Below are 27,392 nucleotides of genomic sequence, written 5' to 3' on the forward strand. Positions count from 1 at the left end.
TTTTCTTTTTGTTACTGAATTTTGTTACTGAATTTAACAAAAAAGGCAAAGTATAAGTATATTCATACTCTTTATGAAGATTAAAGTATTTTTCTTGCTGCTTTTTTTTGACTGAAATCTCGTTCTTGCTTTTGTTGTTTTAAGCCGTATTTTTTGTGGTGTCTACAGAAACTTTGTATGTCTTTCATCTGCTCTCTGGTAAACTCCTTTTACTGTTTTAATTCTCTGGTAAATTCCCTATAAAATGTATAAATTACAATAGGTGAGATCTTGTATATTTTTGTGACCAACATTTAATTCAGAAATTCAAATATTAAAGCGGCTTAAAGCTTCCTGGGCTTTGTGTGAAATTTATTTTAAACACTGTAGATGTGTCTGTGTGGCATGTCCTATTCATGCAGAAATTTCTAGAGCCATGAAAACGCATACCATCATTTTTAGTTTGCCTATTTGCTTGCTGTTTTTTAGTGAGGAATACCAACCTCTGACAGCCAAAGCTCTAGTAATTTGTTAAACAATGATCGTTAAAAAAAACCCAACCAAATCAAACTTCTTTTCACCAAGGAGTTCTTCATTGTTTAAAGCTTTATGAAAGCGACAATACATGGAAAATGAGCTCGAAGGAGGAGGAAGAATTCTCTGCAACAGGTAATTGTCATCAATCATTAATTCTGGTGGTAGGGAGAAGAATGAGGAAAGACAGAGAAACATTTTGTGTGTTTGTGGAACAGGGAGGAGGGTCTTGTGGACTCTCCGTAGAAGTGAGCTGCTAGCTGTTTCCATCTTTCATTTTAATACTCCCATTATTTTGTGTTGTAGTAAGGGATAATGGAAAACAGCGTTTTTGTAACTTAAGAATTGAAGTTGGCTATCTTGATAATGCCTAGTTCTGGTCCCCAGCTGACATGACTTGGATTGTTTCACTGCCTGCTGAAGTTTCTTGCTTTTGCTGACAGTGGTAATAAGTAGTGTAGAAGGTATAGAAGCAGATGCAAGAAGCACAACATACAGTGTGTTGCCAACACCCCAAGAGGTGCCCTTGCATTAAAAACACAAATGCAGGAGCATCTAGGACAGAGGTGGAACAGCCAGTGCTGTGACAAGGCAGTTGTCAAATTTAAGGCAATTTACAAGGATGAACATCTTGCGTTGCTTTTGTGTGCTGCTGGAGAAAGTAGTAAATCTTGGTCAACTACTCCTGTACATGAACTAAAGAGGTCAGGAGACCAGTCTTGCTCCTTGTTGAATTTACTGCCTGGCTGTGGAAACAAATCAGAATCTTTGAAAGAACCTAATGTTTTAGACTGTCCAGGAATTAATTTTCATTTGTAGTGACTCACACACCCTCCCACCCCCTTTGGAGGGCTAAATTTCAGATTAGTCCTAAGGTGAAATTGTGGTTTGCTGACATTTAAACACATTTTCTGCTTTTATAAAAAAAAAAAAAAAAAAAAAAAAGGCAAAAAAGAAAACTAATTGAGGGTTAAAGCTGTGATTTATCTCTCTGAACTATTTTCAGAAAAATGCACATCATGCAGAAAAGAAATGCATAATCAGACCTAGAAACAGTGTTCTACTAATATATGCTGAAGAACTGCTTTGCAGTGTGATGTCTGTGTACAAGCCGTTTTGTATAAACAACTGCAGCTAAGAATTGAAATTATGTTACTAATTTTGCTAATTGCTAATTTCCTTTTTTATTTTCTATCCATAGATCTTCATGTCTTTCACTAACAGGAAACTTGTCAAGATAATTGCCTTAACTATTGTACCTTGGAGCAGCATGTATAAAACTGATCTTAAGAAGAGTGATTAGTATTTGAAATAACTGCCAGGGGAAAAAAAAATCAACAAAGACTTTTTTATTTATAATTTACAGAAGGTATAATAACTAAAGTCCATTAAGAGGTTATTCTTACCTAGTAAAAAGGCACAGCTGCTGAAAGGAGAAAAGAATACTTAGTAGAAAATTGCAAAACCTACTTTTGTTCTTAAAGGAACACATTATGTGTCACGTCAGCTCCTTTTGTGATGTGTTTTGACTTCTCTCTAGGAAACTGGTATTTCTGCAATACTCAGAACTGGGTCAGCCTTCCATTAGTAGATTTTGGACTTTTCCCTTATCTGTAATTATTTCTGTCAACAAGTTGTGATTTTTGTGTCTGTTTAACTGGGAATTAACTCACAGGCTTCTAACAGCATTTAAGAAAATTTCAAGACTAGTCTAAAAGAATAAGGGTATTCAAAGTATCTGTAGTATCTCGGCTGCTTTTTCTACTGATGCAGCTTGGGAGAGAGTGGAGTTCCAGCAGTCTGGTTGGGATACCCAGATGCAGCTGAGGAAGGCATGTTCTACACTGGGCGTAGGTGCCAAGTAAATCTCTTGTGGAGCGTTGACTCTGTAAAAGCTGCATTTCTTCAACAAACCACGTGTCACTGGTTTCTGAATGTGCTGAAATAGTGTATATGAGCAGATACTCTTACTTTTTGTGAGGTATGATAAAGATATATCTGTCAGGAAACACTAATATTATAATGAGGTTTTAAAATTGACAATTTAGGGCTGTGTCAGAACCTTGTGACTCAGATGCATTTGTATAAATGAACTTTTATATTGGAGATGAAATTACAGCTTTGGAGTTTTACACTGGCTTTGGTCTTTATAGATTAGTATAATTTAAAACTATAAAATAAAGTGTAAATGCAGTGTTACTTTAATGAATAAGGTGTATAATTATAGTGATCATTTGCAGTAACTCAAATTTTCTGTTAGTGCACTCAATCACAAAGAATATTTTTCAGCGTTCTTTAGAATGCTTCCTTATCTGGTGCTAAAATTTGGTAATTGTTTGCATTAAAACTGTACAGATAAAAATGTGTATCCAGTTTCTTTCCTTTTACTTAGAGGGTCTGTTTGATACTTACTGATGTCTTATAGCTGTGCTTCCCTCCCTACTTTTTTTCTGAACACCTGAATGTGGATATGACTCTAGACCTTCCATTTTACTTAACTGCCTGTCTATTCTTAAACAGTCCTTGCTTCTTAAGCAACCAGAATATTCAGCCAGCTTAGTGCTTGTGTTACAAGGTTTATCTCCTGTCTCAGAGCATATACACTTCCTGATTGTATTTGGGGGCAAGTAAGCAACCGTCTTGTACTGCTGCTGATGGAATAGGATAAAAATGCCTGCTCCGGAAACCAAATCATTCCTCTTAATCTCTGAAGATCAAGGCTTTGGTATAGAGCACCATCTTTGTGTTTGTCCAGGTCACAGCAGTATAAACAGGAATTTTGGCATGAGTAGTTCAGATGTTTATTTGTACCACACACACTCCCCACCTCCCATCAACCTCCTATTGAATCTTACAAGAATTTTGGATTCTCCTGTGAAGATGAATATTCAACACATCAATAGCAGGTAACTACTTTTTAAAATACTTTGCTTAAATACTATGTGGAAAATGTTGAATAATCATGTAATTTTTACATTGTAATTTACTAGATTTTTCTACCTTTTTAGATATTCAAGATCCAGTCCTGGATAGGTAAGTATTCTGAACACTTTTTTTTTAGCCATAGCCGTTTCAAAGAAAAGCTAAGCTGAAGTTTATTCACTTTTTTCTCTGATCTCCAAATACGTTTTTTAGGCTACTCCGTTTAGATAACTAGCTTATGACTTAGCATGTGCATCTAAATGTATAGTAAGGCTCCTTATAAACATTACACTTACTCATTTCATGAACTGGAAACAGTTATTCTCAATTTTTCATTTTGTCCTGCTCAGTTTTCAGAAGCATTTTATGTGTTTATAGGCAGCCCGTACCAGAAATTAATTTTCTCCCAAGACCTGAACAAGGATGTAAATGCCCAAAAGAGCAGTAGTAGTTAAGATTGTATATTTGTGTGCATGTGCATAAATGCACTGGTTTTAATTCAACTTTCTCCTTTAATTTGCAGCCTTCCAGTCTGGTGTTTTTCTTGCCTCTTCATGACCTCGTGTCTTGAGCAGCCTAGCTGGATCCCCTGGTTCCTGTTTCTTCTTGTCTCAAAATTCTGCTTTCTCCCGTTTTAGATTCCCTACCCTTTTATAGTCATATGCATACACTAGCCTTTTGCTACCTGTTTTAGTCTTTGCTGTTTATCCTAAGACTTTGGTTGGGTTCCGTGCAATATTTCCACGTGGCACTGCTCTCCTGGATTGCCTGCCACAGTTCAATTAGTTTGTCTGAAGAACATCCCTGCTGAGCTTCTGAGGTTTTTGTGGCCTGATGGTCCTCATCTACATTTCTGTTCTGCCACTTTGTCTTGTTCTAAGTAGACATTGGAGAAGACATTAAGGCTGTACCTTTTGCTGCCCTACTTAGAAAGCAAATGCATGAACATTTTTTAAAGAAGCAAGAGTGCCTGTGGATTGTGGGGGATAAGCAAAGTGAAAGCGTTTCTGAGATGAAAAAATGCAAACAATTCCCCTCAACAACAACACCACCACCACGTCTCCTCTTGGACATGTTTAGATTCATGAGATGTTTGTTCTGCCCCTTTTTGCTCTAATTAGGAAGTGCAGTCACATTTAACTTCTAGGCTAAAAGTAATTCTTCCCCCTGCCTTCTGTCAAGTAATCTCTCTGTATCTGTTCAGTTTTATATTATTTTGACGAGCCTTTCTTTGCAAGTGCTCAGCTGTGGAATCCCTTGTACTCCACACTATAAGAGAATTACTGCTGAATAGATTGTCTTAGACACATCTGAAATACGTTTTGTTTTCTTATGTAACACACTCCCTTAAAAACATTAGTTTTGAAAGTGGTTATGAATCTCTTCAGTTATCTGGCTGCACCTTTGCTAATGGATTTAGAAAAGTCATTAAGCATGTGTGTGTTGTGATCTTTGGCTCAAAGTGAGGCATTTGGAGGAAAATACAAACTCTGTGGGTTTTTTGCGTTCATATTGCAGTAGTTAATGCTAATTTCCATGTGTACAAATTTAGTGTTTATACCCTCAAAGTTTTAAGTTTTTTGTGCTATTACTGTGTTGTTGTGTAGCAGGGATTTAAAGTCTTAGTTTGACTTTCCGTTCAGTTATAAAGCAGGAACATATTAACATAGTACATTACAAAAATATTTAAATGTAAAGCTGTTATGTCTGAGTTTGTGGTCATGTAAAGCTCTTCTTTTGCTTGATTCTTGCTGTGTGAATCCTTTTTGGGGGGAATGGGCAGGTTGTTCAGGGAAGAAAACTTGATACAGTTTTCTTAAGCAAATTGATAAGATTTGTCATCGGAATTCGTAAGGACGCGTCTGCTTCTGCATATGAAATAAAACGGTAAAGCAGGTTTTGTGAAGTTTTGAAATTAAATGTTTTTAACTTGAAAAGTAGCATTTGCTCAATATATAAGTAGTGAGTTTGTTTTTCTGAGTTTAGAATATGGGATTGAAGTTCTTGTTATAATTATGTGAACTGACATTTTCATGGGAATTCTCATTTAAGGAGACCTCTTAATGGTTTTATATTTTTTTTTGTTTTGGTAACATAGATCTATCCAAATAAAACACTGTTTATGACTGTTGGGTCTGAAATACATATTTTTGAATAACAATGTAACTTGTATTGCCTGAGATTTTTGCAATGCTGAAATGTAAACAGTTCCTCAAAGCTAATTTGGGAGTAATTGCAACTTTGCTCTTTTTTTCTTGTTGTGTTTCAGGGAAATGAGGCAAGCTACCCTTTGGAAATGTGCTCGCACTGTAAGTTTTTTTAATTGCTACACTGTATTGTTACAGAAGTGAATTTTGTTTGGGGCTTGATATGTACAGTTTCCATGTATGGTATGCAGTTTATATACTAACCAAAATAATTAAATTAAAAGGTTAAAAATTACCTTTGGAAATAATACAGTTTTTGCTGTTAGATTGTAAAATCAAAAATCAGTCCATCTTTAAAACAAAAATCACTTCAAGTTTTGAGGGTTTTCTTTGAGTCTTCCATTAGAATATAAAAAAAACTTATGATAGTCTTGATGTCTGTAGGGTGAAGTGTAGTTCAGCCAGTGGGGCTTTTCCATCAGTCCTGGTGCCAGTTCCTCAGGGATATGGAGCAGCTCATGGTGCAGTCTGTGATGTGTTAGGAGCGAAGTATATTGCATTAACTGGCTTTGTGCCCTCAGAGGAAGGAGAAGTTGAGACCAAATGAGCTTTGTTTTTCTCCTGTGTGTGCTTGCAGCCAAGCAGTTAGGTGAGAACCCACTTGGTGTTACTTGCTTTTGGCCATGTGAGAATAAAATTTGTTGCTCCATCTCATGGGGTTAGTCTACCCTGTAAAAATGACAAAGTATTTTTTGCTGAAAGCTGACCAAAGAAAGGGTTTTCTTGTGTAATGTTCTTGTGGTGTTGTGCTAAGTGTACCTATTCTTAGTTGCCTTTCCTATGGAATGATTTTCTTCAGCCCTGAAGTGTATGTAGATATGTGTATGTGTCTTCTGAACCACTTCATAAAATTCCTTACCTTGGGTGAATCAGATCTTGTTTTTAAACAGGGTAGCTCTTAAAGAGAGAGACTGTTTTCTGGATTTCTTTCACAATGCTTGTCATGTGCTTGTGCTGGCCTTTGGCTCTCATAACTCAAACTGTAATAGAAAGCAGATAGTCATGTAGAAGTCTTTGTCTAAATGTGGGGTTTTTTTCAGACATGAGGCTTTAGCTGGTAATTTGCAAGTCCTGTGTGCCTAATAGGGGCATCTACCTGAATTCTAATTTGAGTCATAAGTTTGCAAACACTTGAGAATATCATCCACAGCAGTGCATAGCTGTGTAATGCTCTCAGTATATTTTGTTAAATGCAAGTATCTGGTTGGAGTTTTGTATTTGATGAAGACTTCAGTAGTGTTTTCCTGAATAGTATACATATATATCTCAATCTTACATTACTGCTGTATTGGTCAGTGTTTTGTTAGAGACAAACTGGTTTCTGAAGAATGATTTTTTTTTAGTTAGCCATGTCAATGTCAGAGTTGTAAGCATCTCCATCCTTAACTTCTGATTCTTAGGACAAGCTATATTCATTGGTAGCAATGGGCAGCCTAAAGGTTTATTACTGAGCTTGTTTGCCCATTTTGATTGCAGAGAAGGTGAGGATTTTCACATTACATTCTGTGGTTAAACCATATGTTGAGGCTGTTGTTGTTTAAATGTGAAGTTTTGCATGATTAAAGTTTCTTCTGCTCTGATGGCCTTTCTCACAGCAAAAGTTCAGCTGTATCCCTGGGCAACATAACTATACACACCAGGAAAATGGAGTTATCACTGTCCCTTTGCTTGGGTGGGCCAGCCACTGCAGTGATAGGGCTGTGCTTAAAGCTCCTGTGTGCCTCAATGTTCTAAAACTGGGGGTTTTGAGCACAGATGTGCACAGCTGTATGTCTGGAAGCAGGTCCACGAAGTAGACATTCACATCATTTTTCAAATGTTAAATGTTCCTGCTGCTTCCCAGAAATTGTTACTGATAGATCTAAAGCTTTCAAGGCAAGACCAGATGATGTTTTTGAAGGTCATCTGATAGGAATTTTGAATTTTCATCTTTTGAAGATTGCCAATTAGTAAAAATGTATTAATGCTGTTTGCATGGAGGCATTGGGTCATAACCTCTGCTTGGTGCTACAGTTGCTACTTTAGTGTCTCATAAGAATAACTTTGTGTTAAAGTTGGCAGTTATGTGAAGCAAATTCAGGATACTGAATGAAGGAGAGGATGCACACCATTAAATAGTCAAGCATATTCTTTTGACCTTTCATTTTAGAACACTGGTTCTTCTCACTGGGTGATTTAGTGTTGTTGGATTCCTTAAAGTGGTTTGGTTTTGTTTCTTAGCTATGCTGTACCAGAAGTTACTGAAAACCTACCACTGCTTTCCCTGGTGAAGAATTGATGTCAGCCAGAATCTGTCAAATTATCTGTAAGAAAATTTTATTATAGCAAAAAGATACAGAAAAAACTATTTTGTTATCCAGTAAAGAATAGTTTATGGTGTAGTATTTTTAATATAAACATTCTTTTGTAGAGTGTTTAGATTTTAGGATAAGAAGGACTAGTATCTAACTTAGGAAATTGTAATTGACACATCTGAAGTCATGAAAAGGATTAGGCCAGCTGTGTGTAAGCATATACAAGACAAGTGGTTGAATGTGTTCTCAAGGGCGTCATCTTTTTGAAATGTGATCTCCAAAACTGAAATGGCTGACTTAGTTGCTACTCTGAAACGTTATATTTGTGAATCAGATGAGACCGTAGGTAGAGGTGCAAGTTTTGCTGAAGCTCTGTTTTATTTTGAGATCTCTGCAATACATTCTTCTGGGGGAAGGTTAGTCTGGAAACATTTAAAATTAATTTCAGAACATGTTTGATTTTAAAATTTCTCCTAATACCTTAGCAATATTCTTGTCCATAATGATTTCATATTTGAAAAATCAGTGGAAATGGGGCTCTCTGTGACCACACTCTGATCTGGCTTTTATTAGTTAAATCTTTGCACCAATATTCTAAGAGTTTCTGAAAAGCCAGCCTTTTAAATACAGGGGTAAACATTATGGATTTCAGAAGTGCTCAGCACCTAATTGCTGAGAGATGTACAGCTTTTCTAAGGTCTGTACTTTTTGCAGATGTCTGTGTGTATATTATGTGCTCTGCAGCAATGGATGTACCATGCTTCTTAATACATAAGCAATTATCCTCTTAAAGCATCACTGAGTGTAGTGGATTTCAGAAACCTGTAGTTTTAGGGCATTCTTTACTTCTGGCTCTTACATTAATAGAAAGCTATGTACCTTTATGTTAACTGGAAAAAATAGTATTAAATTCTTTTCTGAAATTACAGTTTTCAAGATAGAGCACAGTGGAATTGGCTTCTAATAAAGCTTTTTGAGTTGCCACTTTAATAGTTTTTACAGTCTTATCTGAGATTGTTGGGTGCATAACAATTTGAAACAGAGTTGTTTTAAAATCTGATGGATCATCCTCTACTGCTGTGCTGGGGGAAGAAGTTGAGGAGCTCAGTGGTGTGGATCAGCATATTAGAAAATGAGCAACTGGGAGATAAGGCTCCTGCACTAAAATGGGAGTGAGGGGAAGCATTTGCATGTAGTTTCTTGGAAGCATTTTAACCTGATTCATCATATTTTTAGATGTATGCAAACAAATTCAAGAGATGAAGCAGGTGTTGGCCCTAAGAATTTTAATACTTGGATAGAAGAGGAATCTTTTGAAAGTACTGATAGTTCTTTAACAAAAACCCCAGAACTATTTAACACCCACCTTATGTTAATTACAAGGGGAACAAGATTCAAAATGTATTATGAAATAAACATAAATAATTCTACGTGGTTTAGAACAGTGCAGAATTTGGTGTTTTACATGGCTGCCAAGAGAGGGTTTTAAAGAAAAGCACTTAGCAGTTATTATTTCCAGCCAGTTAGTAAGTTTGTAAGCTCAGGCATCAGAGCCAAGCTGATGGGATAGTGTCAGATTCTGGTGGAAGGCATAGGAAGCACAAAGCCCCCTGTGAGCTGGGGAGCACAACACAAAAATGGCTAATTCAGATCTGAGGGAGAGGAATGCTCAGGGTTGTTCATTGTGGTGATGAGTCACAGGCAAACTCTGCCTCAAACAGTGTAAACAAAGCTCAGTCCTCCTGGTTTGCCTCAGTGGTGTTACTGCCTTTTTACACTACTGTGGACGTGGAGTTCCTAGTGTTTCTATCTGTCCTGGTCTCCTGAGCTGGTCTTCTTAAATTCTGTCTGCTACTGCCACCGTCAGTCCTCTCAGCTCAGCTTTCCCTTGATCTGAACTAGCTTGTGCCTTGCATTTCCAGCAGAACTTAAGAGAGTTTGTGTGGGCACAAAGTCATATTTTTTGTTCAGACTAAAAATTTAATTCAATGCTCTGTTCTTCAGTGAGAACTATGTGGAATTTTAAGAAAGTCTGTTGATAAGGACAAGGAAAATAAAGGCCTTGTAAAAAAGGGGAGCATCCATCTTGGATAGGAACTGTTGTATATGTTCATTCTGGGAGATAATATCAACAAAAAATGAATAAGGTATTACTGAAATCTGCTGTTCCACATAAATGTATGCTGTTTTCCTTTAAAAAATCCAAAGGAGAATGAAGAAACAAGCATTAATCCCCAGAAGACCTACATAGTTGTTAGGTAAACTCAGCATAGGCAGGGAGAGTCACCAGAAATGAAGACTCTGAACTGAAGAAAGAATAGACAGAAGGTATGCAAATCTAAGGCATATTATACTGTGATGTATTCATCCCTAATTTTATATTTGCATTCTTATATCTTAAAGCTGTTCTATGAAGACAAAGATGCTACTGAAATATAATTTTTTTTCAAGTGCATAAGCTTTTTAAAATTCAGCTTGTGGAAAGGATTTAACGGGAGATGAGGTGCCTGCAATATATTTAAGGAAAAATAATGAGGTTCTGATACTAAATTCTGGTAAAAGTCAGTTATGAACACAGTGATGTCATGTTTATCCAGATACATCCATTAGGAACAGACATTTATGTGCTCATGAACTATTAAAGAAAATTTTCTTAGTCCGGCATTTACTTTGCTTTTTCATTATTTCCTCCTGCAAGTACTGTCATTCATGGTGTGTCAATTGCCAGAAACAGAACATTGGAAGAGTTTACTATTTGGTCAGCTTTTGGCAGAGATGCTAATTTTTTTCAGTACTGTTTTTTGACCTTTTTTGGTTTTTTGCCCCTTAAGAAAAGAACCTTTCTCAGATCTCCAGTGCAGGCAAACCCTTTGCTTGAATGTTTCAAGGTTTAGAATGAGAAATTTGTAATCCCATTTCTAGTAGGAACTGTTTCCAGATGTTTGTACCTGGACTGTGCATTGAAGTTGAGCTGGTATGAGCTATGAAATTGGATGTGTGTATATGTGGAGAAAGAGTAATTAACATTTTTCAAGTATCCTTAATTTCATTATTGCGGCAGCTGTTGCTTTGTTACAGTTCAGCAAAACACGAACATTCTTGAGCCCTACAAGCCTCTGCAACCTCCTCCCCTTCCTGTGATCTGATTCTTATCTTTGTCATCCATAATCTTGACCTCCTTGCCTACAATCTTTAAAACAAAACAAAATTTCTTCTCTTACACTTGCTAGCTTTTGAATTTAAGGACCTTGTTAACTGCAAATGCGAGGCTGGTTAACCCAACAGTGGTTCTTGTGCCCAGCACATGATGGCAGAGCAGCATTGCTTGTTAATACTGTGTTCTGTGAAATAGTTTCTGAATGCCACAAGAAAACATTTTTTGTAGTATTGGTAGTTCCTGCTGGAGATACATTAACTCGAGATAAAATACCTTTGTGACAACAGTTTGTTTTCTTAGCATGTCTTTCTGCAATGGCAAAGTTGGGCTTGTCTGTCTTTTGTGCCAGCTTGTGCCAGTTTAAGCTGTGCAGCCGTGTGTGAGTGACTTGTATGTGTGCTAATTAGCTCCACTTCATAGCAGACCATTGACAGAACTCTGGGTGTCACTTCCAGTCTTTGCTCTTATATTTGTGAGGAAAAATGGCATGGACTTGAGCTCCCAAAGCAGGAAATGGAACAGAAGTAATGAAATAAGACTTTCTTTAGTGTGAACTCTGGGTTGTGAGAAAATGGTGTTACCCAGGCAGCTCTGTGTTTCCATCCTAATTTGTGAAATGAAATGCTGTATTTTGGTTCTTAGGAGTTTATGTGTTACTTGGAAATGTTACAGAACTTGCAATTCATTAACTCATTAGTTTTTGTGGCAAGGGAGAAGAGATCCAGCTGTGTTAATGCTTCTGTCATTTTTCTCCATTGTGATTTTGTGAAATTGCAGAACTATGAAGGTGTTTAGGTTGCTTAGGAGGCTTTAGAATGACCATATGGAAAGATTAGTTTTTCTGTTAATACTGGAAGTGAGATTCCACTACTCTGGTAAGAAACTGACAGTATATACACCATAGACAATACTTCGAGTTTGCTGTTTAGTTGTTCTAAAGTGAAGTAATAAGGGTATAAATTATGTCTATTCCTACACTTACTTTACAAGGTAGTAAAACACATAGGTACTGTGATAAGCCACCCTTAATATTTTTATGCTTTTTCAAATGCTTTTGCTGTGAGGATTTTTTGAGGGTATCAACTCTTTCTATGTGAGTTGCAAGTAGAGCTTGCACTAAAAATGAAGTTCCCACATTTGCAGCTTTCCAAGGTGCTGTCTTTGCATTAAGATGGGGTGGGCCCAGTAGTTGTCCAGTTGGTAGGACTGGGATCAAGGATGAATGGAAGCAAAAGAGTTTCTGTGTACAGAGGCAAAAGTTGGAAAATACCTTCAGTGTATTGATGGGAAGCAGCATTTTGTGCTGATGGAGCTCCTAAAATTGCCTGTGGAGCTCTGCTTTGCCATTCCTCTTTAATACTGTATTTTAGTCACATGATGATGTTCTACATCCAGGTTACTATATGGTACTCTATCTCCTTCTGTGTCCTCTAGAGAGGTTCCTGGGTAGCTGTGCAATGTGCTGCTGCCCCTGCTGTGGCGTTGCACTGTCCAGGGTACACCTCCAGTCACGTTCAAGGCTTCTGCACAAACCGGGGTAAAAGGAATATTTCAGAGCAGTCGAGAGGTTAATTGTGTGAAATACCACACTGCTTACTAGAAACCGAGGGAAGCAAATTATGTTTAGTCTTGCTTTTATAGCCCTAGAGGCAGAATCAGGTCTGTCACTTTCTGGCAGAGGAAAGAGAAGATTATTCTGGGACTGTACACTGGTTTTTACCCTTTGTCTCTGCAGTTGCAAGCAGTAACTGAGACTGACTGCAGAGCGTCAGAAAAATCATCTTGTGCCTCTGGACTTCTCTCAGGCTCTCTCTCATTCTGAAATAATACAGTGAGGACTCTATTTGTGTCTCATTGGTTTTTAGACAAAAAAAACAATGGAAGGTTTTGAGGAAGGAATTGAATTGGAAGTTGGTTACTGTTGGTAGAGGATCACGATTTTGAGTTGGCTGCAGTTTCAGAACATGAAGCTCTGCAGACTGGCTGACCTTATGTATTGAAAGGACTCAGAGCTGTTTGGTTTATGCTGCACTTTTACAAAAGCCTAAGAATGTGCAAATGTGATGTGAAATGGATCAGGTGGAGGTATGTGCCTTGTGGAAGATAGGATACAATTTTTGTTACTATTACAGTAAACACACTACTAAATGGAGCTAAGAAATACTGAAGGAATTGCTCAGGTTAAGGAGGAGGTTGGTAGGGGGAGTTTGCAGCCTTAGGTTCTGCAAGGTCTGTTTGCTGTAGTTTGCTCTATGCTGAGCTTCTTCTAGGATTCCTGAGAACCCCAGTTTCTCCTTTATAGCCAAAAATGGTGAGCAACATGTGAACAGACTGGGATATTGTAAATGGAGCTGCTGACAGGATATTATCAGGTTGTTCTGGGGAAATTTTTTCAAGCCTTTCGGCAGTAGCAACGTACAAGATTGCATTTAATTGTGTTTATGGATTCACAGGTTTAGTCTATCCTTGGCATAATGAGATGTGTAAAATAGGGTACTAGGTGTATGCTTTAATTGAGATTCTCTATAAATTTGAAGAGATTAGATGAAGACATGCTGCTGCACAACCTGAATCTACTTTAATTTCTGGGACAAAAAAAAGCTGTGTGCAGGTTGTGGCTACAGGTGTATCTGTTTCCTGTCTGGAAATGGAGAGGAAAAATTATTTTAGGTCAGTCAGAGGGATGTTTTGAGTAGGTGAGAGATAACTGGTCAACAGTAGGACAGTTAACCTGCTTAACTTGACACTTATCCCAGGAGATCTCATGTTCAGTGTGCTGAAGAAACACTAGTTTTGCTAATAAGTTGAATATAATTTAATATAATTATCTTTTGTCATTGTCCTAACATATTCTGTTAGTCTAGTGTAAACATAATGCTAGCTCCTTCAGAGAACACTTGGTCTCTTCCTTGATTTCTTCATAAATGGTATTTGTAAGAGCTGACTAAGAACTAACTAGCTAAGCATCCTCAATCCTTCAAAATGTTGTGTCAGCATGTGGTATTCAGTGAGTCACAAGGCTAATAGCTGTATTATGGCAGGTGCAGGGAGAAAAAAAGGTAAGTCTTATTTAAAATAAAACTGTCTTTGCTTCAGAATTTCATGGTACCTTTATAGGGGTTTAATAGTTACAGTAAAGTAGGAGAGAATTTTGCAGGAAATTAATGAAATGTGCCTTGTGTTTAACTGCAAAGGGTTTACTTGAAGCCTTTCTAAGTATGGGGTTGTTTTTCATTTCAGTTGATGCTGATGAGATAAAACGACTAGGAAAGAGATTCAAGAAGCTTGATTTGGACAACTCTGGTTCTCTGAGCGTGGAGGAGTTCATGTCTTTACCTGAATTGCAACAGAACCCATTAGTACAGCGAGTAATAGATATATTTGACACAGATGGCAATGGAGAAGTGGATTTCAAAGGTAAGGCACAGTGTTCTGTGACAGGTGGTGGTACTTCAGAATTCCTAGAGCTTTCATGTTTTTCTTCATCTGAGAGAGGAGAGATGAGGAAAATTTGCTAAAATAACGTACTAAATCCTAGTGAAAGTAAATATCAGTAAAACTAGTTTCTCTGCATTAGGGAACTTTGGAGTGAAATGTTAAAAAGAGCAGATTGTTTAGTAATTGCCTTTAAGGTCTTGCTGACTGAGGACTACTCATTAAATATCTCTTAAAGTACACCAATTTAGATTCTTAATTTTAATGCTGAGGAGAAGAAGGAAGTGTGTTAGGCTAAGTGGTGTGTTGCTGCATAAGTTGTATTTATCTAAATATCCAAATGAAATCTGTCCTTTGGAGTATTTAGAAAATAGAAAGGAGCCCAGGTTTTTCTGTTGATACTTCTTATATGGGATGCTTTTTAGATAGATCTTAGATTGACACTTGAAGGAAAAAAAATATTCAGACAACCCAGAAGATTTGATTTAGAACATTTCTCAAAATTTTAGACTTATTTTAAATGTTCATCTTTAAAAGGGTTAGCAAGCTATAATCTTCATCACTAGTTTATCTTAAAACACTGTCTGACCTTTAGAAGTGATAATGTTTGTAACTTCTGTCCAAGGTAATAATTAGTATTTCTTGTTGCTTATGGCTGGAGAAGGTTAATCAGTCTTGCATTTTTTTTTAAATTGGAGTAAGTACTTAAATCTTATTTATACTGACAGACTGACATTTTAAATAATGTATTAATATACAAGAGTTGCTAACCTTTGCAAAACCCCATAAATATCTACAGAGATAGCTGAAGTGTAGCCAGAATGTTTTGATTGGAAGCAGTAATTGTTGCATGGAACTATTTAAAATTCCTTTCTTAAAAATAGATAGTCATGAACAATGATGATCATGTTGTCTGTGACATTGAGCTGTGATTAATACAGTTATCAAGAGTTGTTCCTCTTGGGTGGGAGCAGGAAGTTGGCAAAAATCTATTTTTTTAGAGAAAAATATTACTTTAGTAATTCTTCAAAAGCAGTTTTCAGTTTCAATGTAATTCTTTACATTAAGAAACCAGTATTGAGAGGAGTTGTACAATTAGTCTCAATTGGAGTAGCTTTAGTAAAGATCTTAGAGTTTTCTGTCAGGTTCTTGTGAAGGTCCAGCAACAAAATTCCTTAAATCCTGGTTTGACCAAGTCTGTTTAGTGAGTGCTGCATTTGATTTGGGGTTCCTCCACTGAAGAGCATTAAATATAAAAGTATGCAGACATTTAGGTGTCACAAGGTAGACAATATTTTAGAATTTAGAATTTTAAAGATTAGATTGGCTTTACAGTTTCTAAAATTTTCTGAATACTGACTTGTTTATTAAAAAATAACACTTTTTATACGTGTTTTCCTTGTATTACTTAGAATTTATAGAAGGAGTCTCCCAGTTCAGTGTCAAAGGAGATAAGGAACAGAAGTTGAGGTGTAAGTATTTTGATTTTCCTTAACAAAACTTTTCTGATCCTCAGAAATACACTTTTGTAAGTTAAGATTAAGAAACTGGCAAATCCAAATTGTTGTAAAGAGTGCAAAATCATGAAAGTAGATTGTAAGCTTTTTGCACATTTTGTCCTTTATTTGTGTGAAGCTTTGTTAGCACCCTTTTCTGCAGAGAAGGTTGAAGGAGGTTGGTTGCTTTCTGAAAAATTTTGGTTGCTTTCTGTTTTTAAAAAAAAAAATTCACTTAAGAACAGCTTGCTGTATAGTTCTGTGAACTTACAGGATCTGAGAATAATTCTCAATTAATTCTTTGCTTTTAGAGTAGGGAAGCATTAATTCTTGTTTCAGAAGTGCATCTCCAGACCCAGGCTTTTAGGAGTAGAAAAGAGACAGGTTCAGTTACGGATGTTGCTTCCAATAAATAAGATTGAAATGTTTAAAAATAAATTCAGTCTTGATGCCAAGTTGTTTGCAGCAGATGGGATTTTGAGAGATCTGTTTCCTGGAAGGTTGTAATTTTTTTTTGCTGCCTGGGTGCTTTACTTGTGATGGGGAAGATTTTCTTTTTTGGTGTTCATACAATGCTTTTACTTCTGGTGCTAAAACAATTTCAGGTGTTTTCCAAAGTGAGTATGTATTATTTTCCATCCACAGTTGCTACCAAATGGTTGGTTGATTTATTTTTGATCACTGTTTTTTACTTCTGCAGTTGCTTTTCGCATTTATGATATGGACAAAGATGGCTATATCTCAAATGGAGAGCTCTTCCAGGTGCTGAAGATGATGGTTGGGAACAATCTCAAAGACACTCAGTTACAGCAAATTGTAGATAAAACCATAATTAATGCAGATAAGGATGGTGATGGAAGAATATCCTTTGAAGAATTCTGTGCTGTAAGTAACTTCTAAAGAAAACTTGGGTCATTTACAGAGAGAAATAAAACCTCTCAAGTGCTGCTCTGGAAAAAGAGTAAACAGTTGAAAGGTTCATTTTAAAAACTTAGAGGTTTACTGATCAGAATACTTAAATGTAGCATTTAGTGCTTGAAGGGGTTGATTTCAACCCATGTGGTATATTTATTTAATTACCTGACAGCAAGTTTTAAATTAGTTTCTCAAAAAAAGTCAATGACACGTTGAATCTTGATCCTTTGAAAATTGCAGTAATGAGTGTTTACACATTGATTTTAAATGGTATTAATGAAGATACACTTGATGGCATGGTTTGGGCATTGCTTTTTGTCCTCATCTTCGAATTTACAACTTCAGTTCAAACATAACTTGTTCATAACTCAAAAAATATGTGAGTTCTAAAAAAAAGAAGGGGAGGGGGGTGGTGGAAATCTGCCATCCCCACTTTTCATAAAGTGAAAAGGTTCTCTTGTTTGCATTTTGGGGATTCTTAAAAAATTTTAATTATTTTTGTGACATCATGTAAAAAACATTTTGTCTGCAAAGAAGTTAGAGCTGCAGCCTGCAAATGCCTGGATTAGTGCATTGCTTATTTTATTTCTTGCACTGGGCTGTTGTCTTCCAGCCATCCATCAAATGTGATGTTGCCTCTTCTTTTGTCTTTGGGCTTCTGCCCAGGCTTCTGGCCTTGTGCTACTGATGGACTTTTCTCTTCCTTACTTTTAATTTCTTCAGTTTTTGTTGACCTCCTGACAAGACACTATTCTGTTCTACAACCTCTTATTCTTTTTGAGTTTTATCCTCTCTGAATCTGGCGCTGCGTTTCTACAAAAATGCCTCTTCATTTGTTGTCTTTGGCACATACCATTAGGCCTTTGAATTTTGTTCCTGCATTATAAAATGTTCCTCTGACATAGCACCTTTTCTTTTCCTTCTGTTCTGCATGGATCACACACCTGTGAACACTGGTAATTCTTTCCTGGGTGTGTGCAGTCCTGTCAGAAATCCTGCAGCTGTTCCTAAGGCCCTTTCCTTTTCCTAGGAAGTGTGTTCTAGAAGTTCTTCAGGGTGTTCTAGAAGTCACCATTTTACTTAACACACACAAAAATACTACAAGGTTGTAGTATGAGATGGAGAGGAATGCCTAATGGTGTTATTTGCAATGGTTTTCAGGCCCTTGAGCGTGTAAATTGTACTAATATTGAACTACCTTGGTTTGTACGTAATTAATTTAATCTCTCACAGTACTTGTAAAATGTAAATCAGTTTGGAGAGGCCAGGAGGTACTACCTTTATTGACCTCAATGCATCTATTGAATGTGTTCTTTGCACCTTGCTAACTTTCAGTGCTCATCTTTCTGAACCTTATTTTTCTCCCAGGTTGTAGGAGGCCTAGATATCCACAAAAAGATGGTCGTAGATGTGTGACTCTGTAGGGCACCACCCAACACTTTTGCTTTCTTCTCCATCTCTGAAGATCTGCTCCAGACGTCCAGCAATGCTCTCTGTGTATTTAAATGGAAGTATTTTTCTCTGTGAAGCCACATTTTCCAACATGAGCCTCATGAAGCCAACTAAGTGTTATTGAACTTTTATTCTCTCAATAACTCAGTGTAGCACTTTAAAGTCTGAAGGACAGCAAAGATGGAAAGAGCATATCAGTGTGGCGGAGAAAGGGAAGGGGTTGGCTTTTTAATTTATTTTTCTTCATCTTTTATAACAAGGAAATATCTATCTATATATATATATGTGTGTATTTATATATAGATATATATGTAGCTTTCTATATGTAGTAGCTAGGTGGGCTTTAATTTAATATACTTGATTCAGAAACAAACCTAGAGTACAAAGTGCCAAGCAGAATATTAACAGTTCAATATATGGATATACATCCTTACTTTTATTTCACACAGTTTTATATATATAGTAGAAGAATGTAAAATTTTAACTTGGGTCTTAGGTCAACTCTTTCCTGTGACTGTTCAGATGTTTCTATATATTGAATGGCTGACAAAGCATTGCTTCTTATTAAATCACCTTAATTACTTTTTTTTTTTTTGTAACACGGGAGACTAAGTTTATTTATACCTGTTAATGTATTACCAGGGACTGTGTCTCTTTGCTAAATAACTTAGTACAGTTCAACTTAATATGAGAATATAGTTTAATGCTACTGCCAAGAACTAGTCCTCGTGTGCATATAGTGACTGCAGAATGCTTTGATGGCTGTTAGATTTCGTCACCCAGGAACTGGGAGCAGTTACAGCTGTCCTGAAGCCAAGACAACTCTTCTGTTCTGGGTTCAGTTTAGATACAGCTGCTTAAGGTGGTAGATGCATTCATGATTTTCTCTTGTGCTTAGCTTAATGAAATTAGGATCAACATAACTGTGCAGGATTCCCATCTACTTATTTTATACAGTACTTAGATTATAAAATGTTCTTGCCACTTAAATTCTGTTGTTTCACCCATGATAGTTTTCCCCCTTGCATTTAAAAAATACTACAGGTAGCTAAATAACTGGTAATATTTTATATATATATATGTATATATGATTCATACAGGTGGGAAATCTTGTTAACCTATGCCATAGAGGAGGAAAACTTCACACTATCTAAATTTATACCTCTTGCAGTTCTCCAGTCCTTTTCCTGGAGAATTTTTTTTTTTTTTCTAGATTTGTCCATATCATAATTTGTAATGGAAGGTAACTTGATCTATTTGTGTGATATAAAAGTAGCGAGCCATGTTTTACAACTTTATATCATCCCTTCCCTTTTCTGCAGTGGTACTATTGGCTGGAAGAAAAACATTTGCTAGATTTTTTAGGACAGTACATCTTTCCTGTATAGTAGTTTTTCTATTTAAAAAAAATTGTTTTATAATGAGCAGTGGAAAGTGCAGGTTGTCTGAACCTCTTCAATCGAGCACCTGTCTGCCATAGCTGTTCCTTCAACTGAGTGCTGCACATCATGGGCTCTGTCTGTGAGAGAGAAATCCAGGTGCTTAGTGTCCTTGCATGACATGAAGTTTTGCATGTAGATCGATTTGAAATGTTCCTCTTGTTTACATAATTTGCATAATTAAAAAAGATAATGTTGCCAAACTTTGGTAAATGTTAATGTTCAAAACAAAAATCTCCACTACATGTAACTTTTTTCTTCCTCTGGATCAGTACGTGGTTTATAATCCCAGCCAGTGGTTGTATCTGTTCCAGTGTCAACTGCCATGTGCTCTGCTTCAAGGGGGAATTAGTCTTTTGTGAATTTTTTGTACATAAGTATTTGTTACAAACATTTTAGCAAATGCTTTCAGTTTTTCTTGCTTGTGCATATCTTGGCTGGCATTATAGAAATTAGCGCTAATGTTATTTCTTTAGGGGGACTGGAAGGGGAGGGATGAGGGGTTTTTTTTCAGTTTGTGTGGGGAAAAATGATTTATGTTGAATGTTTAGTTTTTCCTCTGCATGCTACATCATATATTGTGGGAACTATAAGAACCTTCATACTGTATGAATACAAAATAAAATATTTGAACCTTGGCTGGGGCGCTCAGTACCTTTCTTGTTCACCTTAAATCAGCTCTGCACCTTGCTCTGAAACTTGTATATATTTTTTTGTCCACTCCTCGATTAAGATTTACTGAAAAATTCCACAAGGTGCAGTCTGCTGAACACCTCCAGGGTTCATTTCAGTGTTTCAAGACATGTTGAGGTTGTTTAAAGGCACATCTGGTTCTCTTTGCTAAATGTTCGAAGTGGGTAACATTATGTGTTTGAAATCCTTGCAGAAAGTGGTTTAAAAAACAAACTGTCCCACCCTAACATGAACATAGGTGGAGAATGGAGTTCCTGTCTCAGAAAAAGTCTGAGCTTTGTGCTGGTGATGCTGGCCTCCTTGCAAAGGTATGCCCTTCCCAGCAGCTCTGTGCTGTGCTCTTTGGGGTGCAGGTGTTTGGACCTTTCTGCTGTTTTGGGTTAGTGTCAGTATGCACCTCATTTAGGATAAACATTAATTTTGTGTGCTCTTGCCTCACTCTTTTATCTTTCAAGCTAATTGAAATAAATGACATAAGCAGCCAACGAAGAGAAAACACAGTGACCAGGTATGTGCACTGGGAGCTGCTCGGAATGTGTACGCTGTCTACATCTACATATAGCTCAGACTGCTAAATTCTGTGTGTTAAGAGGTAACTCCAGAAAGGCTTAAATTTGCAGGCAACTGAAGGACTGAATCAGTTTGGCTGTAGTGATAATCCCATACTGTGAAGTGCTATTCTGGAAATTTGGACATTGACCTAAATGTTTACTCAATTTCCTTGTGCGTTTAATCATCTCATTTCAGTTTATTTTCATTCCCAAGCCTGAGCTGAATCATTTTTTTTGCAAAACACTTTGCAGAAGGTTGCCTGGCACCTTAGAAGAGGGTCCATTTTAAAGTCATACTGGGACTGGTCACTCCAATTTCTCCCCCTACTTTTGCTGCATTATGCTACTTATGTAATATTTTAAGGAGGAGACACACGGGACCTTAGTTGTTGGTGCTCTGGTACACTGGAAAGTGCTTAACCTGGTAGCTCTTGGCTTCACTAGGCTGTCCTTGCAGATCATTTTTAGGAATTAAGAAATCTATGCCCATTCTAATGCCCATTCAGGATTCAGTTCAAATGTGTTATTTACCTCTTCATCTTACTCTTTACTGTGCATTGTTCCAGCAGCAGCGACAGAGGACAGCCTGTGCCAGTGAACTCTGTGTTCCAGTTGTCTCCTTTTTTCAGGAAGATACTAAACCATGATGTGTGGTTATAAATGTTTAACGCTGCTAATCCCTTTAGGCTCAAAACATTATTCACCAAGGTTTTCTGAAGAAGCAGCCTCTTAAGTCTGATGTTCAGAAAATCTGTAATGAAGCAGGTTTTTGTTTCAGGCCGTTCAAGTAAAATCATTTTTGGATATGGACTTTTGAAATAGACACAATTTAAAATATCTTTTAATGACTACACAGAAACATTAAGCTCAAATCAGACCACATGTCCAAAGGCAATCAGACTGCACAAACTGTCCCGGTTTTCTTCTGAGCTTCCAAATCCAGCAGAAAACTGATGGCTTCTGTAGCTCTCAGCTTCTCATGTGTCCAGGAGCCTGCACTTCCAGCCCCAGTCCTTGGTGGTGCAACTCAGAACCTCTCAGCTGCTCTGCTGACCACTGCCCTAATATTGCCATAGACTTTGGATGGAGGACTTCCTGCAGAAGAAGGCACAAATCCAGTCAGAAAACAAGGTAATCTATCACAAAAATGGATGTGTTTTGCTCACACCTGTGTTAAAAGTGGAGAACTAAACCAAAGGGTGAGAAGGCTGGTCCAGGTCAGTCACCCTGTCTTACTGCAAGTGTAGAGCTCAACTGCTTTCAGAGTGGGTTGCTCCCTTTGGCTTTTGAGACCCCTTAGGGAATGCTGCAGCTAAATCAAAAGCCAGCTATTTGCTCCAAATGTTGGTGTGGACAGGATAAGGAAAAGGGTGAGAGCTACAAAGCAGTTTCTCAAATTGTAGGATCTCTATAGAGTGAAGATTAGATAAGAGGACTTACCTAAAATTAGATTGCAAATTGCTGTTCTTGCCATTTTAATGTTCTGAAAAGATCCCAAAATATGAATTTTCCTGTAAAAAGCAAAGTAGCAGTAGTTAATGGAAAGTAACTTAGGAGATTACACATTTAATAGAGAACAGGAGGTTAGAGATAGGTGTGGAGTTTTCTCTCGGGGAACTAGTTTCTTTTCTACAAAAAAGACAAAAAAAACCCCAACCAAAACCTACGGTATAAGACCTGTGATCTTCTAAATATTTTTAAAATAGATTTTACTATTTGCAAATTTAAAAGTGTAGCAGCTTCAGGAGGAAAGCATTGCTGTGCTGGTGAGTTCAACTTTATTCGTAAGAAGGAGTTCTTACACTGTGGGGAATGACTGAATTCTCTGTGTGCTGGTGACACTGTCATTCTCATAACAAAACGCCAAATAGCTTGTGTTCATTAAAATATTCTCTTAAATATTTTTTCTTATTACTACTCATAAATTTTAAGTTATCTTTGTTCCCGGCAGAGGACATGGATTAGCTGAGGGGTTGTGCTCTGCCTGGGAGGAAGTCAGGCTGTACTTACGCGTCAGCAAGAACGATGCGTGTCCTGGTCACGTTTTCTATGGTGAATTTGGTTTTTCCACCTTTCCCTGCTATTCTCCCTATTGCTCTCGACAGATGATCTCCTTTCAAAGGTTTGACTGAAATGAGAATAGCATGCCCAGGGTAACAGCAGTGGTGTGTATTCCTGTTATGTTTCTTTTGGTCAAGTTGCTGGAAACAACTCATGCCAAGTACCATGAAAGCAGCTTCACTGGTCAACACAGATCCATCTGGATTTCAGCTTTTTTTTGACTAGTAGTGCACACTGCATCCAATGCTGACACAGGGTTTTTGGCATGCAAAAGTCTCCTTCAGAACTGCAGAGGAAGGCACTGCACCTCATGTTGAGGAAATGGAGTCAAAGTGCACCAAGATAACACTAGTAGAATTAAGTAGATCAGGTTCAGCTCCTGCTCTACAGGGGACTCCAAGGTGTGCCAGTGCTACATAAAATTAGATGTTTCTGGCTTTCCTGATCCTTGAGGGCAAGTGATACAAGTGGAGCAGGGGGAGAGAAAAAACAAACCCATACTAGCAGGATGCACACATGACTTCTTGAATGCTGCAGCAGAAAGTACTCACCATCTGTAACTTCAAATGACTCTAGAAAAAGATCATCTAATCTGATGAGAGCAAGGGCATCCTAAAAGAGCAGGAAATCTGTTATCAGCACTTATTTTGTTCTAGTACCACAGTTAAAAGCTGCTATCCTCTTTATACACATAACCTAGCAAATAATAGCTAGAATTAAATCCACTTTTTTCAACAGCAATACAAATATTTCCATCTAGAGAACCCCACACAGGCTTAGATGCCCCTGCATTCAGCCCTGCCTTCCCTGTTCTAGTGAATCCAGTACAGGTCTAGAGGAAGGAGCAACCCCTCCAACAGTGAAAAAAAAGTGGGTTTTGTTTTCTCCAACAGGCCCCGTCCTACTTAGTATCTGCTGATGATCTGGATGAGGGGATTGAGTCCATTTTTAGTAAATTTGCAGACGACACCAAGCTGCAAGTGCAAGTGTTGATCTGCTGGAGGGTAGGAGGGCTCTGCAGAGGGACCTGGACAGGCTGGATTGATGGGCCAAATCCATTGATACAGGGTTTAGTGAGTCCATGTGCTGTGTCCTGCACTTCAGCCCCAACAATCCCCTGCAGTGCTACAGGCTGAGGACAGAGTGGCTGGACAGTGGCCAGGCAGAAAGGGATCTGGGGGTACTGGTGACAGCCAGCTGAACATGAGCCAGCAGTGTGCCCAGGTGGCCAAGGAAGCAAACAGCATCCTGACCTCTATCAGAACAGTGTGGCCAGCAGGAGCAGGGAAGCCATTCTTCCCCTGTACCTGGCACTGGTCAGGCCACACCTTGAGTCCTGTGTTCAGTTCTGGGTGCCCCAATTTGGGAAGGATGTTGAGGTGCTCTCCAGAGAAGGGCAGCAAGGCTGATGAAGGGTCTGGAACAAAAGTCCTGTGAGGAGCAGCTGATGGAGCTGGGGTTGTTTAGCCTGGAGAAAAGGAGGCTCAGGGGAGACCTCATCACTCGCTACAACTGCCTGAAAGGAGGGTGTAGCCAGATGGGGACTGGTCTCTTGTCCCAGGCAACCAGCAACAGGAGGAGAGGACACAGTCTCAAGCTGCACCAGGAAAGTTTAGGCCCGATATTAGGAAGAAGTTCTTCACTGAAAGAGTGACTGGGCACTGCAATGGGCTTTCCAGGGAGCTGGTGAAGTCACCATCCTTGGAAGTTTTTAAAAAAGGACTGGATGTGGCACTCAGTGCCAGGGTCTGGTTGATAAAGTCATATGTTGGACTTGATCTCAAAGGTCTTTTTCGACCTAGTTAATTCTGTGATTCTGTGAGTTTTGCACAGACTGAAGGTTATTGGCTTGGGCTTAGGAAAAATGAACAGTCTCGACCTGTGCAGAGCAACTCAGAGACAGATTATTGCTTTATGCTTGTCTCATATAATCTATGTCCTCTGTTTACTTGCTGTTCAAAGGCTACTTTTTAATCTGGCATTATCTTAAGAAACTGGATGTCTACTCTAGTCACAATTTCTAGAAAACATTTATTTCTAGAAAACCAACTATGGATTTTTTCTTTATTTCTTACTGTAACTTGCAGAGAGGCCAGGGACAGACGAGAAAACTAGAGCAATCTCACCATCTGGTTGTTGGGAGACTCACCTCTACTTGAAACCCAAGTATAAAGGCCTTCACAAAATCAGCTGCTTTCGTCAGAGCACTGAGATCCTTTGTCTCTTGACAAGTCTGCAAGACAAGAAGTTATGTTTGCAAATTAAGACCAGGCAACTTAGGAGCAGAACTTAAAAGTTATCAGCCTGTGCTTGGAGGGGAGAGAAAAGCTGCTGAAAATCCACACCACCACTGACTGAGGAGAACCCTTTCAGTGGAGAAAACCCAAAACCAATGCAAACTAAACTGCAGCAGTGAACAGCAAAAAAAAGAGAAGGATGGTGATGCCAGGAGAGTTATTCTAATGACAGTATTCTAAAGATGCCTTAGCAGATGAATGAAACGCATTTCAAAGTTTTACAGTCATGATGGATATGGGCAAAATTAAATCAGCATGATTAAGAACAAAACTACTCTGCATATCAAAAAGTGGTGTTAAAATCACAGGGTTTTCTCCTGCACAGTTACTGAGTGAAACTGCAGGAGTTCCTGCTCCTCCCCTACCTTTCCCCTAAAGTTATTTCTAGGAAGTGTAAATAAGAGAAAACTCTTGTCACCTTTCCTCCAGTTCCTGCCATCAAACTTGTGATAACATTTCATGGCTAGAAAGCAGAATTCCTGTTGTTGTCTGTATTTTCAGTGTTACATTAAAAGATCTCATGTCATTGTTGCTAATAACAGTGAGTTGTATGTCAAAACTTCAGATATGCCCTTAAAATCTCCTAGTGTGAACACTCCTTAGGAGGAATAAGGATAAAGAATGAGCATCTACAAGATTTACAGGTTTATACTGGTGTCTGTGCCCTAAAGTATTCTAGGGCAATCCATTAAAAAAAAATCACATGCTATTAAACTATGGGCCCTTATCATCTGCCACAAGCAAAGGCACTAGTAGATTCAGTGTCCCTTAAAAGATACTGTTTATTGTCAGGTAATTATTTGGTAGCCTTAAATAGCTGGAAAACATTGAATTACAAAATTGTATCTAAGGCATGGATGAAAATTTTTCCTTAATGCTATAGTACATAACTTTCTCCTACAAAAATTGAACACTCCCCCAGCTTCTACAGGCTCCTTCCGGAACAAACTTGTATTTTTGGATTTTACTTGCAGTAACTAATTTTTCTAAGCAATAATTGCTCGATTTGATCCCCGGGGAGGTGACACCACACAGTCCCCATTTTTCCAAGCATTATATAGGATTTACGACTTTTCTAGTCCTTAATCTGTGGACCAAAAACACCCATGAGGAGAGGCCGTGCTTTTCAGGAGGCAGAATCATAGAATGGAAAGGCGTTGCAGTGGACCACGAGATCATCTAGTCCCATCTCCCCGACCATGGGCAGGGACACCTGGCACTAAACCAGGCTGCTCAAGGCCTTATCCAACCCGGCATTGACTGCCAGGCTTGGGGCAGCCCTGGGAAACCTGTTCCAGTGTCTCACCACTCTCGCGGTAAAAAAAAATTATTCCCAACATCCAAACTAAACTTCCCCTCTTTCAATTTGTACCCGCAACTCCTTCTCCTATCACTGCAGCTCCTGACAAAGCGCTCCTCTCCGGCTTCCTTCGAGGCCCCTTCAGTCACTGGAAGGTTCTGGGAGGTCCGCACACAACCCCTTCTCTTCAGCTTACCGGGGAAGGCAGAAGAAGATGCTCCCTTACCTTGATCTCAACATTTCTCGTTTTCAAGTTGAACCTGATCTGAAGCTGCAGATGCTCCACGATGGGCGTGAATATCTTCATCCAGTTCTCCTTAAGCGGCGTGTACCTGTTGGCCGGCACAGGGATCTTCCTCAGCTCCCCTTTCCCGACCTGCCGAGGGCGAGAGGCAGCAGCAGGCCGTGAGGCGGGGGGACAGCAGAGAACCGGGGGGTGCATTTCCCCAGCGCCCCACCTACCCCGAGCGCCTCGGCGGCCACGGGCGGGAACGCCGGCCGCTTGCTGGGCCGCGGCTCCGCCGTGTCCATGGCAACTCCGGCCGCCGGCTCCTCGCCGCCCGCCCGCCGCTTCCTCCGCCTCCGCCGGGACAGGACGCTGGTGAAGCCGCCAGCTGCCGAAGCCGCCGCCTCGCCCTCCATGTCGGCCGCAGCACACGC

The 27,392-nt window shown here is 38.6% G+C and overlaps 2 protein-coding genes and 1 long non-coding RNA gene across 3 annotated transcripts in view; 2 read left to right on the forward strand and 1 right to left on the reverse strand.

Moving 5' to 3' along the window:
* PPP3R1 (protein phosphatase 3 regulatory subunit B, alpha) overlaps positions 1 to 20,468 on the forward strand; it is a 39,141-nt gene extending 18,673 nt beyond the window's left edge. The window contains exons 2-6 of the mRNA XM_014254679.2: positions 5,705 to 5,744; positions 14,334 to 14,510; positions 15,941 to 16,000; positions 16,725 to 16,909; positions 18,308 to 20,468. Of these exons, the coding sequence (XP_014110154.1) occupies positions 5,705 to 5,744; positions 14,334 to 14,510; positions 15,941 to 16,000; positions 16,725 to 16,909; positions 18,308 to 18,355 (510 nt within the window). The 3' untranslated portion in view covers positions 18,356 to 20,468. The remainder of the gene's footprint in view (positions 1 to 5,704; positions 5,745 to 14,333; positions 14,511 to 15,940; positions 16,001 to 16,724; positions 16,910 to 18,307) is intronic.
* LOC148184568 (uncharacterized) lies at positions 128 to 5,279 on the forward strand. Its single transcript, XR_015772187.1, has 3 exons — positions 128 to 648; positions 1,715 to 3,546; positions 3,959 to 5,279. It is a non-coding gene; the product is annotated as an uncharacterized LOC148184568 (long non-coding RNA).
* A 1,431-nt stretch (positions 20,469 to 21,899) lies between the features above and the next one.
* Positions 21,900 to 27,389, reverse strand: PNO1 (partner of NOB1 homolog). Its single transcript, XM_005525418.2, has 7 exons — positions 27,195 to 27,389; positions 26,959 to 27,108; positions 25,285 to 25,368; positions 23,687 to 23,747; positions 23,085 to 23,202; positions 22,515 to 22,585; positions 21,900 to 22,169 (listed from the first exon to the last, which is right to left on the reverse strand). The coding sequence occupies exons 1-7, from the start codon at positions 27,372 to 27,374 to the stop codon at positions 22,102 to 22,104; spliced, it is 732 nt and encodes a 243-aa protein (XP_005525475.2). The 5' UTR covers positions 27,375 to 27,389; the 3' UTR covers positions 21,900 to 22,101.
* Between the last annotated feature and the right edge of the window lie 3 nt (positions 27,390 to 27,392).

This window comes from Pseudopodoces humilis, chromosome 3, assembly GCF_049639895.1.
Source record: "Pseudopodoces humilis isolate 2021_Gansu_Grassland_sample_001 chromosome 3, ASM4963989v1, whole genome shotgun sequence".
Taxonomy (NCBI): domain Eukaryota; kingdom Metazoa; phylum Chordata; class Aves; order Passeriformes; family Paridae; genus Pseudopodoces; species Pseudopodoces humilis.

What these genes read in the sequence shown, in the direction of transcription:
- PNO1 (XM_005525418.2), bottom strand. Translation starts at nt 27,374, where the DNA reads ATGGAGGGCGAGGCGGCGGCTTCGGCAGCTGGCGGCTTCACCAGCGTC. An exon ending in GTCATTTGAAGTTACAGATG is followed by an intron (nt 23,203 to 23,686) that starts GTGAGTACTTTC and finishes TTCTCATTTCAG; the next exon opens with TCAAACCTTTGAAAGGAGAT. An exon ending in CGCATCGTTCTTGCTGACGC is followed by an intron (nt 22,586 to 23,084) that starts GTAAGTACAGCC and finishes TGCTTTTTACAG; the next exon opens with GAAAATTCATATTTTGGGAT.